This window comes from Perkinsus marinus (assembly GCF_000006405.1).
Source record: "Perkinsus marinus ATCC 50983 genomic scaffold scf_1104296934654, whole genome shotgun sequence".
NCBI classification, from domain to species: Eukaryota; Perkinsozoa; order Perkinsida; family Perkinsidae; genus Perkinsus; species Perkinsus marinus.
In genome coordinates, this window is record NW_003214682.1 from 171,679 (window position 1) to 189,283 (window position 17,605).

A 17,605-nucleotide genomic window follows, 5' to 3' on the forward strand; every position below is an offset into this window, starting at 1 on the left:
CGGTTTCACTCCTGTTGTTGCCACCACAGATCAAGAAATCATCAATCAAGCTCGGCAGTGGCTTATTCATAATCTCACTGAAACCGTAGGGACTTCATTTTCGCACTGTTTTCATTCACAGCGTTCAGGCCTACTCGCGTTACGCTTCCGATGATCCGGCTCTCATCGAAACCATAGCTCTAATTCGACAGCTCGAAAATTTACTATCACCCTCATCAGAAGTAGCCCAGAGAACCCGGGTTCGAATCCCAGCGACGGCATTTTTTGTAGGCTCACGACTCTTATGATTATATGCAAGAATTAGCTCGATTGACACCTGGTGTGCTCTGGAAGCATGCAGATGTTGAGGAGCCACTCAAGTTGCGACGAGAATCAGCAGTGGAGTTGGTCGGCATGGGCGTCATTATTTTCGCGGTGGGTCCACCCGGGTTCTATTCCCCCACCTGATAAGTGTTGGAGTAGGAATATATGTAATCGCTTTCCTCACCAGCTGCTGAGCTCAGGAGTTTCCTATACAGTGTTGGAGTAGGAATATATGTAATCGCTTTCCTCAGCTGCTGAGCTCAGGAGTTTCCTATACAGTGTTGGAGTAGGAATATATGTAATCGCTTTCCTCAGCTGCTGAGCTCAGGAGTTTCCTATACAGTGTTGGAGTAGGAGTATATGTAATCGCTTTCCTCAGCTGCTGAGCTCAGGAGTTTCCTATACAGTGTTGGAGTAGGAGTATATGTAATCGCTTTCCTCAGCTGCTGAGCTCAGGAGTTTCCTATACAGTGTTGGAATAGGAATATATGTAATCGCTTTCCTCAGCTGCTGAGCTCAGGAGTTTCCTATACAGTGTTGGAGTAGGAATATATGTAGTCGCTTTCCTCAGCTGCTGAGCTCAGGCGTTTTCTCACTTTTATACGAATTCGGGCAGAAATGTACAGGAATCGCTGAGAATTTGCCGAAATTTCCTCATAAAATTGGTTCCTCTTTTTCAGACTGCCCTCGGCGCGCTCGCCCTCTATTCACAGCGGAGGGCGACTAGTATGAAGGCGCACAAGGCTCTGAGAGTTGCTGTTATCAAAAAGTTAAAACGGCAGTAGAAAAAACACCTTCACATGCGAGTTTGTAAACTCCTGAATTTCAGTCCACCGGTGGTCTCTTCCCGCAGCACTCGATCAGTCCAGGAAGAGCCAGAGGCTGAGCGTCCGCGGCCATCCGCGGTTCAGTCTAGTTTACACGGTGATGCTTTAGATTCTTCACTGCGCCACGGAATTATTCAGGACCTGCTGGTAGTCATTATTACTCTCGAGAAAAGCCGAATCGCGGGAGTAATAATAAAGTTCGAAAACTTCACTTCACTGAGCTCTCGCGAAACGAAGTGGAACCTTCCCCGGCCCAAAAGATTACAGTAAGTTCATTTTTATCATTTCGTTTTTGTATACCATAAATTCAACAGATCCAATCGGCAATTGCGGCATCCCATGCTTTACAAAATCGGCCTAAGGCTGTTCCCACACGCCCTCGTCGTTCCACCAAGAACCGCTCCAGAGCTCGCAGTGGTAAATCAACAACTCCTGTGCAGCCGGCGCGGACCGCCATTTCTGATGAGCATTTACGCCCTACACATGGTGATCTGAGCGATCCTGAAACTAGCCGCCCTGCTCCTGTTCTCGATTTCGCAAATTCTGAATGCGAGTCTGACGATGAGGAAGAGTTGCCGGATAGAGAGAGCAACACTGGTTCACCCCTCCACGAGAGTGAACTTATGATGCATAGACTCCTAGAGCTGAGGCGTGCAGAAGCCTTGACCGATCGTATAGAGCCACCACCACATGATATCGCGGGCTTCACATCAGTTCTCGGCGAAAGGCTAGTTTCTAGTGCGACTAGATTTCATACCGATATCATTCCTCGAAGTGATAAAAGAAGAATTTTGATGTGCGCGCGGAAAGTCGTCGGAGGAATGGCGTTCGTTCACGAGATGCCAATGGCGGGATCAGGAATATTGAGGTAGGAAATGAAACAGATGTGAGCAGTGTTGGAGTAGGAATATTGTTTGCTTTACACCCCGAAGCTCAGGAGTTTTCTCGCTACTTGGAGTAAAAATTGCTCGAAAAAAATTTCCCTTCAGAATTTTCATATTGTCATTCACCCTTTTTCACCCACTCGGTGAAAAACACGATATTCGCGGTGATATGCAGTAGTCGTGAACTACGTTTTTCACATCACTAGTGATATTCTAATAGTAAAATATATGTTTGGTTTCGAATAGAATGTCAGAAGCTCTCTGTCGGCGCTATTCCAGTAGAAGTGTACAAAAAGCAACGAGACTTCCCTTATCATCATCAACTACCGCAGTTCTCGATCGTATTCATCAATCAGGACACCCCCACGACGAGGTTGTATCGATTCGCCCGACAGTTGGATCGGCTTCACACCAACCATAGATGTCGCATCCAGTACGCGAAGCATAGCTCTTCTCATCCTAGTATTTCCCTCGAGGTCCGCACACTGGTAGTCCGACCAAGGCTTCCTCATCACGAGTGCATCCATCTCCACGGTGAGCATCATATCTACTTTGCCATTCATGTGGTATTCTCTCAGGCCCGATCACAACCAGCGTAAACGGGTCGTGTCGTCGAGTCAGAGTTAACGTCCACTCATGCATTATGAGCATTCCAACCCAAATTCTGTTACCCGCTGTTTACTACTGTTTGCCCTTGTTATTGTAAAACGCTGTTGTGAGAGGAATAAACTGTTGGGTTCGCTTACGGGCCGAGCTAGTAAGCCTTTAAGGTGGCCTCTCGTTATCAAGCAGTTCAGGTCATCATTACTATCACTATTATCATCTGAACTCAATTCTGTTATTGAGTAGTGTCACCATCATCATCAGTTTTAACCTAAATTCTGTCAACGGTTGTTTACTTCTGTTTGCGGCAAACAGTTCACCCTTGTTATTTTAGAACGTTGTTGTTAGAGAAATAAGCTGTTGAGTTCACAAACTAGAGTGGTACAAAAAAAGGCCCAGCCCTCGTAATTTCACGCCAGGTGTAGTGCACTCCTCTCGACAAGCATACCGTAATTTGTGTAATTTTCCGAGCTAGGCTATGCATTTGTCTTTCCTCGCCAAATGGCATCATTATAATGTATTACGATATTGCACCAGATCAGTATTTCTTCCTATATCCCTGTTACTGGCTGCATCATGATTTTGTCAAGAGATGAATCACAAGAAAGTGAACAACAAAGATACCATTTGAAAGCCCTCATCGAGCTCTCTCCAACGCTGTATGAACGGTTCTGATATCCGTATTGTGCACCGAGGAATCGTCGGTTACATAGGGAATATCCAGCTTGTTGCACTGGCATTTATTTTTATTCTTGGTGAAAATGGCATGGACCTATCTTCTCGAAATAACTACATCCAGTTAGTTTATTCTGCTACTAATAAGCCCATTGACATAACATCAGTGAGGTTGTGATGAGGACGATGGCGCCGATATCGGCTAACGCGAGGCAGAGGAGAAGTAGGGAAACTTGAGCCAAGATGGCTACAGTTAGTGACAAATGAACTATAGCTACCTCCAAGTAATCATTTTCTGTGGGGTGGCTGCGTACTACTAGAGAAAGCGCACGCCCTAAACCCTCACAGCTTTACTGTACATAGTACCAGGCTTAGAATTCCTTACAAGGCTGCACCCTGATGATACTCAATCGATGTAGACTCTCTTCATCATAACCTTAGCTCAAGGCTTCCTTCACCCAGCATCTTGAAATTTCGATTCGTGACGAGAGCAGCAACGAGATAATCACCGCTAGTGCACACAGTGAATTGATTTCTCAAGTACAAAAATATATATGTTTAATGGAGTTTCACCCGTGATGTGAAAAACATATTTTACGACTACTGCATAACGCGAATATCGCATTTTCCTCCGAGTTTTACGCCACTTCACGTAAAACGGGTGAAACTCCAATATAGTGTATTAATAATAACAATAGTGCGATAGTATATAACAATGGAGTTTCACCCGTTTTACGCGAAGTGAAATGTGAAATGTGTTTTTCACTAGTGTTTTTCACATCACTAGGGTGAAACCCCAATATATAGTGTTTAATATATGTATATATGTGTTTTATATATGTTTAATTTTTTAAAATACAATAATATATATGTGTTTTTTCACTAGTGCTATTCATCTCACGGGTGAAACTCCATAGTTTTTCACAAATCCAATTTTTTCCACAGTTCCCTCACACTCTTTCTGTGACTGATTCTGCATCCACATATGGTACCCGTTATGCTCACCTATCCAGAATTGTAGTTTACCCTCCTCGTATCACCCGTAGTCGTTCCTAAGTTCGATACCCGAGTTAATGGTGTTTCACGACCCGTTTTACGTAAAGTGAAAAACGCGATATTCGCGGTGATATGCAGTAGTCGTGAAATACAAATTTCACTAGTGTTTTCCATTTTTCGTGAAACTCCAATGTTGAGTTATTCAACCAACCCGAATTACTATAAACTCAACAACAACTGCTACTACTGCTCACGAAACGATAATGTTGCCGTATACGCCACTTAGTACATACCAATTGGGAGCTCACCAGCGAAGGCGCCCTCCGACCTGAATAGAATACGAATGACCTCGAAAATTCCCTTTTTACTACCTCTTGTTGGTGCCTATCTTCCTGAGCTCTCCACTCTTGTACTTACTCAAAATCCTGAAGGGAAATCCTAGAAAAGTTTCGACGACGTTTATGCTGAAAATCCAGATAAACTTCGCAACAAACCACGTGTGAGAGAATATATACATATGTTGCTGACAATATAAAATTCTCATTGGTTTTTGTACACTTCTACCCGAATTCGTATAATCAGTGATGCTAAGAAAAATGAGCATATATCACTCCAACACTGATACCACCTGTCATGGTCTCCATAAAAATTGCCATTGTAATATAGATGTGGTGTAACCTCAGACCCACTCTTCGCAACAGTATACCTGATGATGGCAAGGCAACAAAATTTCACGAGCAACTACTACCCGGTGACAGCAGGATGCTCAGTAACGTCTACAGTCACCAACGGTACAGCTTGGATCTGACGAACGATCTGATGAATCCACCAGAAAACACGGGGAGAAATATACTTAACTGAGTTCACGGGAAAAATATTTTTTATCATTCAAAAGAAGATTGATCGATGAAATGAAATCTACTCCTCACGAATTCGACGGCTTTTCTCCCGAGACTACCTCTGTGAGCATCTTAACCACGTTCAAGCTGAGCTGGCCCTTGGGGGCATCAACAGTGCCGTCCATAAAGAGAACTAATGCATTCGTGTTGAATACCTATACACAACAGATAGCCAAACACACAGTGATATTAATGATTGATAAATTGGAGTTTTTTGAGCCTAGTGATATGAAACACACTACTGCATATCACCGCGAATATCGCGTTTTTCACCGAGTTTTACGCTACTTCACGTGAAACGGGTGAAACTATTATATATATAATACTAACATAGTTGTATTGAGGTAATAATAAATATCATTAAATGCATCATTTGATATTCATTGAAAACATATAATGTTGATTATGGCATACACTGCCATTTTTATAGTAGAAAAACTAATATCCTATATAGTAATGAAGTTTCTTGACCCTAGTGATGTGAAAAACACTATATTTCACGACTACTGTGTATCACCGCGAATATCGCGTTTTTCACCACACGTAAAACGGGTGATCGTGAAACTCCAACATAAAAATCGATATAATATAGGAACTACAGGGTCGAGTTTCCTATCCACTTCGTCCTTAGACTCCTCATAGCATTTCAAGGCATTCTTAGTATAGGCATTATTCTGTTCTCGGACAACCTGAATGTAGAAGAATATAAACAACGTGGAATAATAACAAATATTACGTTCACGAAAGTTGAGACGAAACGAGCACAGCTCAGCCGGGAGATACAACAACGGGTGAGATGGCGAGCAGGAGCGAAAGTGCTCATCATTTGAGGCTCAACAACCACTGAGGAAGCACTACACACAGTAGTGGTAGCAGCAGTAGTAGTAATCATACAAGTCGGCCGAAACATTCAAAGGGCATAACTAGGACGATGGATCCACAGGGGCGCGCGCTTTTGTGTATTCTCCTGCTCTAACGGTTAAGCTCCATGGTTATTGAGATAACGACCCAGGTTCAATTCTTGGAGAGTTTACTAACTTATATATACTTGTGTTGGTGACGATATGAAATTTCGACAGATTTCTTTTGGCTTCTTGTACAACTGAGTTTATACATGAATTCAAGTCAACGAACTGAATTGAGTTCAATTAATGTTTTTCGTGAGGAAATTTCAGAAAATTCTCACTGGTTTCTGTAAACTTCTACCCGAATTCGTATAATTAGTGAAGAAACTCCTCAGCTGAGGAATGCGACAACACATATTTCTCCGACACTGGTGATACTATGTCCGAATTCGACACTGTGAAATTATAAAACTGACTGAGTGGAACACAAGTCAAATCTGCGGGTTTCAAAAAACAGACTCTCATGTGACTGTTCATCATCATCATCATCATCATCATCATCATCTTTTTCCCCTCCTATTTTGCATCATCCTCAGCCAGGACATATACCACATACCAATATTCCGTCGCATTTGAGCGTCTATACTATCCATGAACAAATACCTGCAAAATTCTCGAATACAAATTTCCATACATCATTAGAGTCCAGCAGAAACCGGCCAGGAAAGAACACCATAATTTTTATTGAATTTATTACGAATTTAAACTGTCATTTTTTCGAAATCTCAATGCCAACCAACTCTGACACTGTTAAAGGAATATACATTCGCGTTCCTCAGCAGAGCTCAGGACATACGAATTTGAGTAGAAATACTCAGGAAGCAATAATAATTTCCAAAAGTTTTTTGACAATTTTCACTCCCATGATGGGAGTCCCATCAACACACACAGTCAAGTGTAATGCAGGCCATCCCATCCCTCACATAAGAGCCGCGTTAGTGACAGTCTGGGTGAGCTTCGCTCCCACGCCAGAATACGATCCTGTAATTCCATTTTCGCGAATCACATCTTGCGTACACGTGATCAGACCTTACCAAAAAACTAACATCTACTCGATGAGAGACTTCATTAGAATCACCATCGTGTTTTTCACTATTTCCCTGCGACGCCCTCAGTCGACTTTGGATCACTTGGAGAGGGTACGTCACCACCGTTGCTACAGCTTTGGCAAGCGCGCCGATAAAAAACGCCTCCTTGGCTGTGAGTACTAACACGCAAGTGTATACGACCACGACCGACAACGGGAAGTAAATAACTGTCTTTTCTTCGGCCCTTTACGAGAGTTGTCCTAAGCAACACCTGTGCCACGTACTGTACGACCGGGTTGGACACGAGGAGAAGACTGGCGCCTAAGCCTCGAACACTGCGAGAAAGACCCTGAAGAGCAGTGGTGTTGGGAATAATATGAAAATTGTAAAGAAATTCTCAGTGGTTTCTGCCCACACTCTCATCTGAACTCGTATAGTTAGTGAGGAAACTTTTGCACTCAGGTGGAGAAACTAAACATATACTCCAACACTTCTGAGGAGTGACCGAAACATATTATATGCTCTATATCAGACAAACGAGTCTAGATTAGAAGCTCAGAGAAGTTCGCGAATTCTGCACGACTTGTCAACTTCGCCACGCGCAAAGTGAAGACTTGCAGAATTCGGCCTCGACGGTTCGCTATTGAAGGTTCCAGCTCATGTTCGTATATAGAGTACAGTGTCGGAGTAGGAATATATGTAATCGGTTTCCTCAGCTGCTGAGCTCAGGAGTTTCCTATACAGTGTTGGAGTAGGAATATACGTAATCGCTTTCCTCAGCTGCTGAGCTCAGGAGTTTCCTATACAGTGTTGGAGTAGGAATATATGTAATCGCTCTCCTCAGCTGCTGAGCTCAGGAGTTTCCTATACAGTGTTGGAGTAGGAATATATGTAATCGCTTTCCTCAGCTGCTGAGCTCAGGGGTTTCCTATACAGTGTTGGAGTAGGAATATATGTAATCGCTTTCCTCAGCTGCTGAGCTCAGGAGTTTCCTACACAGTGTTGGAGTAGGAATATGTGTAATCGCTTTCCTCAGCTACTGAGCTCAGGAGTTCCCTATACAGTGTTGGAGTAGGAACATATGTAATCGCTTTCCTCAGCTGCTGAGCTTCGGAGTTTCCAAAGCTAATTATACAAGTAAATATATGAATTATACCACAAATGTACAGAAACCAAGTGTTGGGAAGGTATATGTTCGCTTTCCTCAGCTGAGCTCAGGAGTTTCCTCATTTACGGTAGAAATGCACAGAAACCGCTAAAAATTTCCCAAAATTTTCATACTGTCGCCAACATATGTAGTTGAACATGTGTATATTTCCCCACACTGATTGAACCGCATCATATGTTCCAACACTGTTGGAATATATGTTCTTTCCCTAACTTCTCACTTCTTTTCTGATAATGTGCATTGTTTCTACTAGAACACTTTGACTCTTCCCCTCACTTCTTAACTTCACAACAGTACTAGCCCTCCAAAGAGGCTCTGTAAGTATAACATTGAGTGATCCTGCTACTGAGGAAAGACCAAGCCTGGTGAGCAGGGAGGCAACACTGAGCTCACCGGTACTGGCAACCAGAGCTGAAGTGATAGAGTTATTACTATACCCGCGACCCTGAAGATTCAAAAACGATGACCGTCGCCACTGCAAAGGGCATGTAAATCTCAGATCTAGTGGAAAGTCTTCTTCAGTGTTATACAAAATTTCTCGCGGAAAAAATCAACAATTTTCCGCGACAGCAAGCTCACACGGAAGAAAATTATCTTTCGTGAAAAATTCCGACCGAGTGTGATCACGCTGAATTTCCCCCACCTCCATTAGAGTGGCTATCTTCGCTTCAGTTCCCTTGAGGAGGTAGTAGTAAATGAAGTTAGAAAGCATCACTGTTTCTGTTGATGCAGAGGCACCTGCGTGATTATTTCCGATCAAACGTGACACTTCAAATATGTTACCAACAAAGAGACGTTTCGGATTAGAAGACGCTAAGTAGATCAACCCGCCCATCGTAGACCCCAAGGGCCGCAGCGGACGAGGTAGTGGCAGTAGTGAATTCGCATCAACCTATAGCAAGAAAACAGGGACTATGTCCCCCAGGGTTTGATAACAACGGGGAAAATGATGTTACTAATGTCATCACATTTACATGGGAAACTGATTGAAGAATGTGGAAAATTCAAAACCGTTCCTAGATGACTCCCTGCAAGACGAAGCGAACATATGCAGCGCCTTGGTGAGATGAATACCTGTAAAATAGTTTTGACTTGATCCAAGGGATAGGTAGCCAACATTGACAGACCACCTGCCGTACTGCCAGAGACAGCACTTATACAATTAGAGATCTGCTCGGGTATCACGGGAGTAGCCATCATATAAAATACAACTGCCGAGTTGTTAGAAATGAGGTATGATAGAGTTTCCCGTCCGAGGGGGTTAAATATGCATACGTAGCGAAGGATCTCCCTCCCTGGTCGCGCACGTTGTATATTCAGATGAATGTCTTGCATGAACCGTTTCATATGTCATTTATGTGGAACACTCATAAGTATGTGAAGAATTAAAGAAGTTGCTCACTAAGCCTGACCTGTTGGATTGAGTACCCATCTCCCATCTACTTGACTGGCACTGAGCGTGGGCTATTCTCAGCTGCAGCAGGTTCCATTGGCACTAGCAGTGACAACGTGATCTCGTCTCGGCAGTCACCCGCTATCGAAAACCCGTCGTCTGCTGTTGAGCGATTCAGAGATGTTATGATCAGCGTGAGCGCAAGTCCTACGACATTATTCTGCCATTAAGTAGATACTCAGTATCGAGCGAATTCTTGACAGGAGGTCAAGAAAAGCCATTCATGTTTCCCGAGTTGGGAGGCCCAACTCAACATAGTTCAATCACGCATTTGTGCACTTGGGGAAATATTCATTATTTCAATCGCAGAGTGCCACCACTAATCATGGTTGGAACCATCGAAAAATGTACAAGACTAGGGGAAATCGGTGCCAGGATGAGAAGACGATGTCCACGTATCACATAATCAATTCGTCGTTGCTGATCAGCTCAGATGGTTCCCGGGCGGCGAGAAAGAGGTTTAATAACAGTGACTCGATCACTGAGGATGGTCGAACAAATAAAGTTCAATGTGACTGAAATGATGGAATTCATTCAAGCAGTGCATGACAAGCACTCAGAGCACTCGTTCCATCGTGAAGCTGTTAGCATAAGTCTTACACCGAAGAGTTCAGTGACCGTACACTCATCCGCAACACATGTATCTATCTCATATTCCAACATTATGTTGTCACGGCCAACGACAGCATAGACTCTTTCTCCAGCCACTCCTCTTCAAGAATCTTGGCCATGTTGACCTGAGGAACCCAGCTGTGTGAAATCGTTAGAAGTGTCTCTTGAGAAGGCTACGCAGAGCACGCACCGAGGCCTCCGAAACTGACGTGTTTCAGACTACCAAGAACTTCTTGGTAATCTGGAACACGTCAGCTTCTTGGCAAGAAGCGAGAAATGTTTTTACTAGTCCATGATTATGCACTGAGAACTCGTCGCCAAGACGGCATGAAAAATACGTTGAAGTTGGACTGGTCAACACTGCTAATCCCGTTCCTACGATATGATTTAGCCGCTGACGAGGGCATCCAGCCATCTGCAGTATCCTGGGTCCTCAATCCTGCCCAAGGCGACCAACACATCGCACTTGATAACCAGCAATACGTAGAGCATGAACCGGTTGCGACTGAGCAACCAGTGATCAAAATATAGAGGGCGATACGCGTTAATAATCTCTAGAGTAATCCCTATGAGTGTTAAGAGTAAACTCACCTCATATTACCCTCATTAGCTGCTGAGCTACTAGCTGTGCTGGACATGAAATAGCTGGACATTGTCAAGTAAATAGTTACACTAGCAAAGTTAGTGTGTGCGATAGATTGAACAACTCCAACAAAACACCTTCACATGTGGTGGTACAGAATTAATCGAGTGTCGTTTGACAATCGGCACGAGAGGAGCGAGTCCTCAGGAGTCATAGTTGAAATAAGTTGATATCGGTTGGGGTTTTGTCGCCACGGACTGAGCTTGTAATGAGTTCAATGAGAACCTCATTCCCATTAAGATCTCAATGGAAATGTTATGAAGTAATCGGATATATCCGATAATAGGGATGGCCATAGCTCGGCCCGAGCAAAAGCACACGTGTCATTAATTATCACACACAAGCACACCGAGTATTAGAAGGAGCAAATGAGGTTGGCCTGCACAACAAGGCCACAGAATACTGCCCACGAGCGTTTTTCCTCAATGGTATCAATCATTGATTCGCCTTGTCAGTATGGCAGCCCTTACGCTGACAAAAGCACAAAGCATCGTCATCAACGTGAGACCGTCATTAGGGAGAAGCGCTATACCGCACATAATACTTGCAGAGACTAGATCAAGATTGAAAATGGTGCAACAGGAGCAGGATTACTGATGGCAATCCATTACTAATAATCGTGGAGTCATGATCAGACATAAAAAACGAATCAAGCCCGCAGTTGAGCATTTGAAGTCACCACACGGACACCGGGGTCTACTTTCTTAGAATTGCGAGCCTCGAAGGCATCCCTCTTCATCAGAACACCTGAGACAGAGATATCTTACTAAACGACGCGAGCGACTGAGCAATAGACAGCTGCGGTCCTGCAACATGTACTAGTCACTCGAAGATGCCAAGATTGACAATGAACGATATCAAGGTACTGGATAGAGAACACCAACGAGCAAATTCCCAGGCTTACGCTGACAAAGTTCCTCCGTAGTAACAGAGTCCTTCGGTAGTGACAACCTGACAATGTCCGCTTGCCCTTTGGCATTCTCGAACTTGGATTCATCAGGGTCGAAATCTGGATGGTTGCTTATGACGACGACGGCACTTACCTAGACAAATGATGGATTCACACATTCTAATCACACAGAACTAGACTCGTGCTCATACGACAGAGTAGCACATAGATCAGGATGAATACATCAATCCAGTCTCAGTCAAATTGTTGATAGCAACCCTCCCTACATTGAATGCTCTGAAAAAGTCAGCACTTGGGTGCTCAGGAGCTTGCAAAACTACGTCAGATACATAACTGAGAAGCAGCTTAATTCCGTCTCACACAACTACATTCCTACCGGCAGCTGAGTAAGGACAGTGCCCGTTCGCCATCCGACGTTATCGTCTTATCGATCTCTCCATTCGCTGAAGAGTCATGCCTAACGCCAACCTGTAACATCAGTATTCGGATTCCAAGCGAAACATTACGATCCTCACCAAGAGGTAGTCCGCGCCTTTGACAGCTTTGTAAGCGAGGCGAAGAGCTTCCACGTGCGAAGTGTTTAGTAAATCCCAAACTGCGGAGATATATACAATCTGAAGATGCAAAACTGCAAACCATCATCACAGCTACTCTGCTCACTTTGGTGGCCCTCTCTATGGGCTTGTAGCCTCGCGAGAATTCTATCATCCTCCTACTAGTCAATGAGAATGCCTCATTCGCGTTGGCACCAGGATAGCAACCCAGAATCTGATAGGAAGAAAAACACTTCTCGTGTATTGAGGGCACATCCACCACACTTTCTAAAGAATAGCTGCACAACAACGTTGTGCAGTGACGACACGCTCCAAGGAATTCCGGGTACTCATTCCGTTACACATTACGACCACGTGATTTTACAGAGATCGTTGACGATAGGAATCACAAGTTTGCAAGAAAACTTCTCAGAGAGCCACACTCCATAAACGAAGAGCGGCTGATCACTACTCTGTTGATCAAGGTCGTCGTCGAAATACATTCGCTCCTTCTGAATTCCCGATATCTGAGCCGATTCTCAAATTCAACACCTTACGGCAATCAAACTACCTGCCAGCCTTTTTAACGTAACCATACATATCAGTACCATCAGAAGCTTTCGCGATATCATCACCGTGAACTGCGTAATCAATGCGATGCTGAAAAAAAAAGGGTCATATTTTTTCACGCAGCGCAACGCAAATTGATGTTACCTCATCCAAGAATTCGACTGTAAGAGGCTTGTAAGGAACGTCACGCACAATATCGTCCACCCATTTACACGCCCACAACATTGCCTGGGAAAATACCACTTCGCGCGCCACGAAAAGAATACCTACCTCTTTCTCCTCTTCAGAGCATACAAACTCGCCTCCTTTCACTCGTCGTATTTCCTTGTTAGGGTGAATTCCAGCCACAACTTCAACGTGGACCGTCTGAAGAGCATACATACGGTGTAATCATCCAACGTGATGAGTGCATATACGTAACACACAGAGGAGTTAAGATGAACTACTATCGTGAATACAACGAATGAGAATGCTCCACTGCATCGTTCCCTTCAAGATGCAAGATCCCCATGCCATGGGGCATGATCTATGCCTAACATTGTTGCGAGACAATGACGTAGTTAGGCCCGACACAAAGCCACAACAGCTAGCGAATCTAACTCTCACGAATGATAGCTAGAATACTACTACAAACTCGTGGATATTTCCTCGTCATTTAGACAAACGATGAGATAGCAATTGTGAGAGGAAGCTCCGCCTCAAGTAGAACAAATGAAAATCCGAGAAACAAGAAGACGGCGAGAAAACAGTGGACAATACGCAAAGTTTCTTACTTCTCCTTCCTCTTTCTTTTCCTCCTCAATTTCACGACCAATGGTAGAAACCTAAGCACAACCGGGAGATCCCAGGTTCAACCCAAACACATGTCACCTACTTGTCTGATGGCGTTGAAGTGACCAGTATGCATCAAATCCCAACATCCACATATCAAAATGCGCATGGTCTTAGGGGGCCGCACAATCGAGCCGCTCCCCTCAGTGGAATTGCCAATTTGATCAGTTTCAACCATATTGATCAAAGTAAGGATTTTCTACCACCACGAATATCTCCACTCAGGAATTGCTAAAACAAGAGGATCGTTAAACACAAACACCTATCACTTGATTACCACTGAGTGTGCAGAAACTAACAAGAAAGTCTCGAAATTTCCTCAGAGTTTTGGCAGTTTCGATATTGGATATTCACCACACTGCCACTTAAGCATGCAATGAGATATGAGCATTCTATTGTTGAGCTAGCTAACCCGCTAGTTCACTCTCCACCACGCAATAAGGCCGCCTCCACCCGAGTTCCACATATTGTCGAGGCATGCCCGAACATCCAGGTTCGATTCCCAGTCAAGACATTTCTACGAAATTAACTTTTTGCAATATACAATTACCACCAGAATCGCTTTCATCGAAACTCTTGGTTTCTTACACAATATGCTGCTCGCTAGCGTGTGGTAGTGTGTACAAGATTTGATCATTCCTGGTGCTCCGGATCTTCTCCGTGCGAATCATCATATGCCTGTCACTGAACAACCTACGATTCAATTCTGTGTGTCTTCGTTTAACAATTTGCAAGATTTTTGTGCCCGTCCCAGCGTAGCAAAAACGGGTTAGGGTTTTCCTAGTGCAGAAATCATGGAAGCTGGAATTGTCACAAGTGAGAGGGATACGCCTAAGATGCGCTTGTGAAACGACGTGCACATGCGTTTTAATGCAGCACGCATACTCATCGACAGGCACCAAGTCTAAGCTGCTCACACGAACAGTGGGAGCGCGGTAGGCCAGTTGCTAGCAGATTGTAACCAAACGTCATAGCCTGGCGAATATCAGTGCCTCCTCCCATGCTAGCGTCGATGAGATTTCCCAGTGTCATAGACTATGAATCATAATGTAGATGATAATCTACATTAGTTTCGAAGAAGACGTGCATTACTTTTCCAAACTTGCAAAAGAAACACACTTGGGACCCATTTAACTTTGAGAGATCATGACCCTCAGGATTTGATAACAATGTTACTAATGTGATGACATTGAAATCAGGGTTGTCTAAATGGGAAATTCAGGAAATTTCCGTTTGCAGTACTCAGTTGAATGGGAGTCGACCATCCATACTATGATCAAGTTGGCGCAACGGAAAACATACTGCAACCGGTACTCCTTGCGGTAGGTCGTCTCTCGAAAGTGCATGCCGCGAGCTGGGGTGGCTCTGAAAGGGATACTTCAGGGGCTAGTATCGTTTCAGATTGAGTGTCTATTACTGTGTAGTTATTCCTTACCATAGACATTACTCTCTTGTGTGGACAACAAGAGCGGGGTCCGTCGCTATGCTCCCAAAATGCAGAGGTGCCAAGAGTATACAAATTCTTCTCCGACTGACGCTCGACAACAAGCTGAAATGAAAGTATTAATTGTGTGGTCATGCGTGGACAAACAAGACTCCCCCGCGCTGTGTCGAAGCCAACAACGATCATTACAGCAACACTGAGGTTCCTTTGGACCGGTTCGACGTAAAACCTATTATCTGCTCATGACCGCTCGGTGCTCAGTCGATGCCTCACTCTCAGTCGATGGCATATCTCCACTACGGTGTATTTTGAATTCCGGCTTAACTCCCACCAAGGCAATCTTTCATCCCACATAGAGTGAGTTCCACATGATACATTGCCAGAGTTTAGAGGAGATAGTAGGACTAAGATTTGTGACCCATGAAGGAGGATTGGTGTCAGATCCAAGACAAGTGGTGCTCAGTTCGGCCACCGACACTGCTATCCGGCAGTTCGTACCCTCCCCGTATAGATTTTCATGAGCCTTAAAACTAACTACTGAGTAAATGAGTCTTGAGCGAAGTATTTCCGAGGTTTTCGGGAGTTATTCCTGTCGGTAGTTTGCCTAAAAGTGGCCCATCGTGGAACTGCTATCATGCGGCGAATGCTGACGTGAAGGGTGGTTAATGATAACTAAAAAATACGGTCGTGTTTCTCGCCTACGGATGAGTGATGCAACCAACAGTGTTGGTCCAACGCTGTTGATCTAACAGGGATCAATGAAGGTCTTCCCAGAATCAGACCCATTCAATCGGTTGAGTCGGGTCAGCCTCACCTTGCGAATTCTCGGTTCGGAACTCATTTAGCGATTATCAGTCAGATGTCGATTTATACCCTTGCTTATATTTCAACTCGACATCGGTCGTGTGGGGAATCAAAAGGTACTTGAGATTCTCAAGTTGAGAAGCGTCTCCGTATGCCTTTTTTTAGTGATAGAACACGTGTTATGTCACCAGGAGAGGTTCTTGTGACGATCTAATGACCTCGTCAGAGTTCCATGGTATTTTATCGGCTCCGATCTAGACTAGTGAGCATTCGAGACTGCTTCTATGAAAGGAAATGCCGATCACATGTTACGTGGCTGCAGCTACTGGCTAGTCACGCCAGCTGTTTCGTCACGCACAATTCATCCAAAGAACTCCTTGGGCTACCGCCATATTGAACAACAACAACAGTCATCATCATAGCAACAGCCAACGTATAACAGCCAGCAAAATCCAGCTGCTAAGCTCAGATAATGGGGAAAATGGGCGAGCTGCGGAGCAGGGAAACCGGTCGGCCACTTGAGTTGTACGAAACCGCAAGGCTGGCCGAGATGGCTGTATGCGTTATTCTTGACCGAAGACGAGTCAAGGGGTCAGCGGACGAGTTTGTCGTGTTATGTGACAGTGTCACAGTGACACGCTGTGTGCGCAGGTAGTGGCAGGTTGTGAGTCACAATTGGTCACAACTTGTGACCTGTAGCGCAGACGCTCGGCCGGGACCCCATCAGTGGGTGGCTGTTTCTTGAGGGTCAAACACCACTGGTTTTTGGCTCTTCTAAGAAGAGTCTTCTTGCGGTTTGACCTGACATTCAGCCGCCTCGCGGATTCAAGTTGAACCGTTCATTGAATGACGGCCATGATGATTCGACTCATCGAAAGTACTTCTCCGTTACGAAGCATATGCTTCTTCTATCCACATTGATACCAGAACAACGAGAGACGGGGCATGGGTGCTAACGATCCTAGTGTGGTCGTATATACGACAAGTCGTGACTGAGTCGCCGATTGACACTAAAGATAGTCGATGCTAGTGACTGTGGCAACGCAATCCCAGAGATGGATGCAGGCATCATATAATACTTGCGCAGCGCCCGACACGGTTGGCAAGAGTACTCTTACACGTAATAATCCTTTTACACATATACATGTGTCCCGTAACTGGTGTAACACAAGGGGATCTTATAGGTTAGGGACGTACAGTGTAGACTATCAGAGCCAATCGTACCGATCGTAAGGCGAAGGCAGGACTGTGTTTACGCGTGCAGTGTACTCAAGTACAGCGCACAGACGAACAAGTACGTATGCAGAAAATTGTCTACTGTACTCGGATGAAAGATGTTGACTAACATGGTCCTGTTGACGAGATCAGGACAGATCTGCTGGAGACAGCTCGAGCATCGATGAGACTACAAATGGAAATATTGACTGACCATACTGATGATGGAGAATAACGAAGGTTTTTATTGATGGGATTGAACGCTGGCAACGTTATTATCATAATGACAAGAAAAATGATGC

At 44.4% G+C, this 17,605-nt stretch overlaps 5 protein-coding genes across 5 annotated transcripts; 1 reads left to right on the top strand and 4 right to left on the bottom strand.

The window, feature by feature from the left end:
• Window positions 1–291: 291 nt before the first annotated feature.
• Pmar_PMAR017476 (hypothetical protein) lies at window positions 292–1,088 on the top strand (the record flags this gene model as incomplete). Its single annotated transcript, XM_002784746.1, has 2 exons — window positions 292–414; window positions 984–1,088. 2 exons carry the CDS (start codon window positions 292–294, stop codon window positions 1,086–1,088), a joined length of 228 nt encoding a protein of 75 aa, XP_002784792.1.
• Window positions 1,089–3,721: 2,633 nt separating this feature from the next.
• Pmar_PMAR017477 (glutaredoxin protein, putative) lies at window positions 3,722–6,013 on the bottom strand (the record flags this gene model as incomplete). Its single annotated transcript, XM_002784747.1, has 8 exons — window positions 3,722–3,827; window positions 4,578–4,616; window positions 4,660–4,713; window positions 4,917–4,994; window positions 5,037–5,104; window positions 5,247–5,342; window positions 5,787–5,876; window positions 5,924–6,013. The coding sequence occupies 8 exons, from the start codon at window positions 6,011–6,013 to the stop codon at window positions 3,722–3,724; spliced, it is 621 nt and encodes a 206-aa protein (XP_002784793.1).
• Window positions 6,014–6,562: 549 nt separating this feature from the next.
• On the bottom strand, window positions 6,563–9,485 carry Pmar_PMAR017478 (conserved hypothetical protein; the record flags this gene model as incomplete). Its single annotated transcript, XM_002784748.1, has 9 exons — window positions 6,563–6,695; window positions 7,016–7,121; window positions 7,171–7,299; window positions 7,349–7,469; window positions 8,509–8,633; window positions 8,682–8,733; window positions 8,932–9,026; window positions 9,072–9,180; window positions 9,363–9,485. The coding sequence occupies 9 exons, from the start codon at window positions 9,483–9,485 to the stop codon at window positions 6,593–6,595; spliced, it is 963 nt and encodes a 320-aa protein (XP_002784794.1). The 3' UTR covers window positions 6,563–6,592.
• Window positions 9,486–10,740: 1,255 nt separating this feature from the next.
• Pmar_PMAR017479 (hypothetical protein) lies at window positions 10,741–11,006 on the bottom strand (the record flags this gene model as incomplete). The annotated part of the gene is made up of 2 exons (XM_002784749.1): window positions 10,741–10,858; window positions 10,945–11,006. 2 exons carry the CDS (start codon window positions 11,004–11,006, stop codon window positions 10,741–10,743), a joined length of 180 nt encoding a protein of 59 aa, XP_002784795.1.
• Window positions 11,007–11,645: 639 nt separating this feature from the next.
• On the bottom strand, window positions 11,646–14,018 carry Pmar_PMAR017480 (conserved hypothetical protein; the record flags this gene model as incomplete). Its single annotated transcript, XM_002784750.1, has 12 exons — window positions 11,646–11,743; window positions 11,901–12,039; window positions 12,173–12,239; window positions 12,283–12,374; window positions 12,422–12,520; window positions 12,567–12,674; window positions 12,912–12,966; window positions 13,011–13,099; window positions 13,154–13,237; window positions 13,280–13,375; window positions 13,783–13,833; window positions 13,884–14,018. 12 exons carry the CDS (start codon window positions 14,016–14,018, stop codon window positions 11,646–11,648), a joined length of 1,113 nt encoding a protein of 370 aa, XP_002784796.1.
• Between the last annotated feature and the right edge of the window lie 3,587 nt (window positions 14,019–17,605).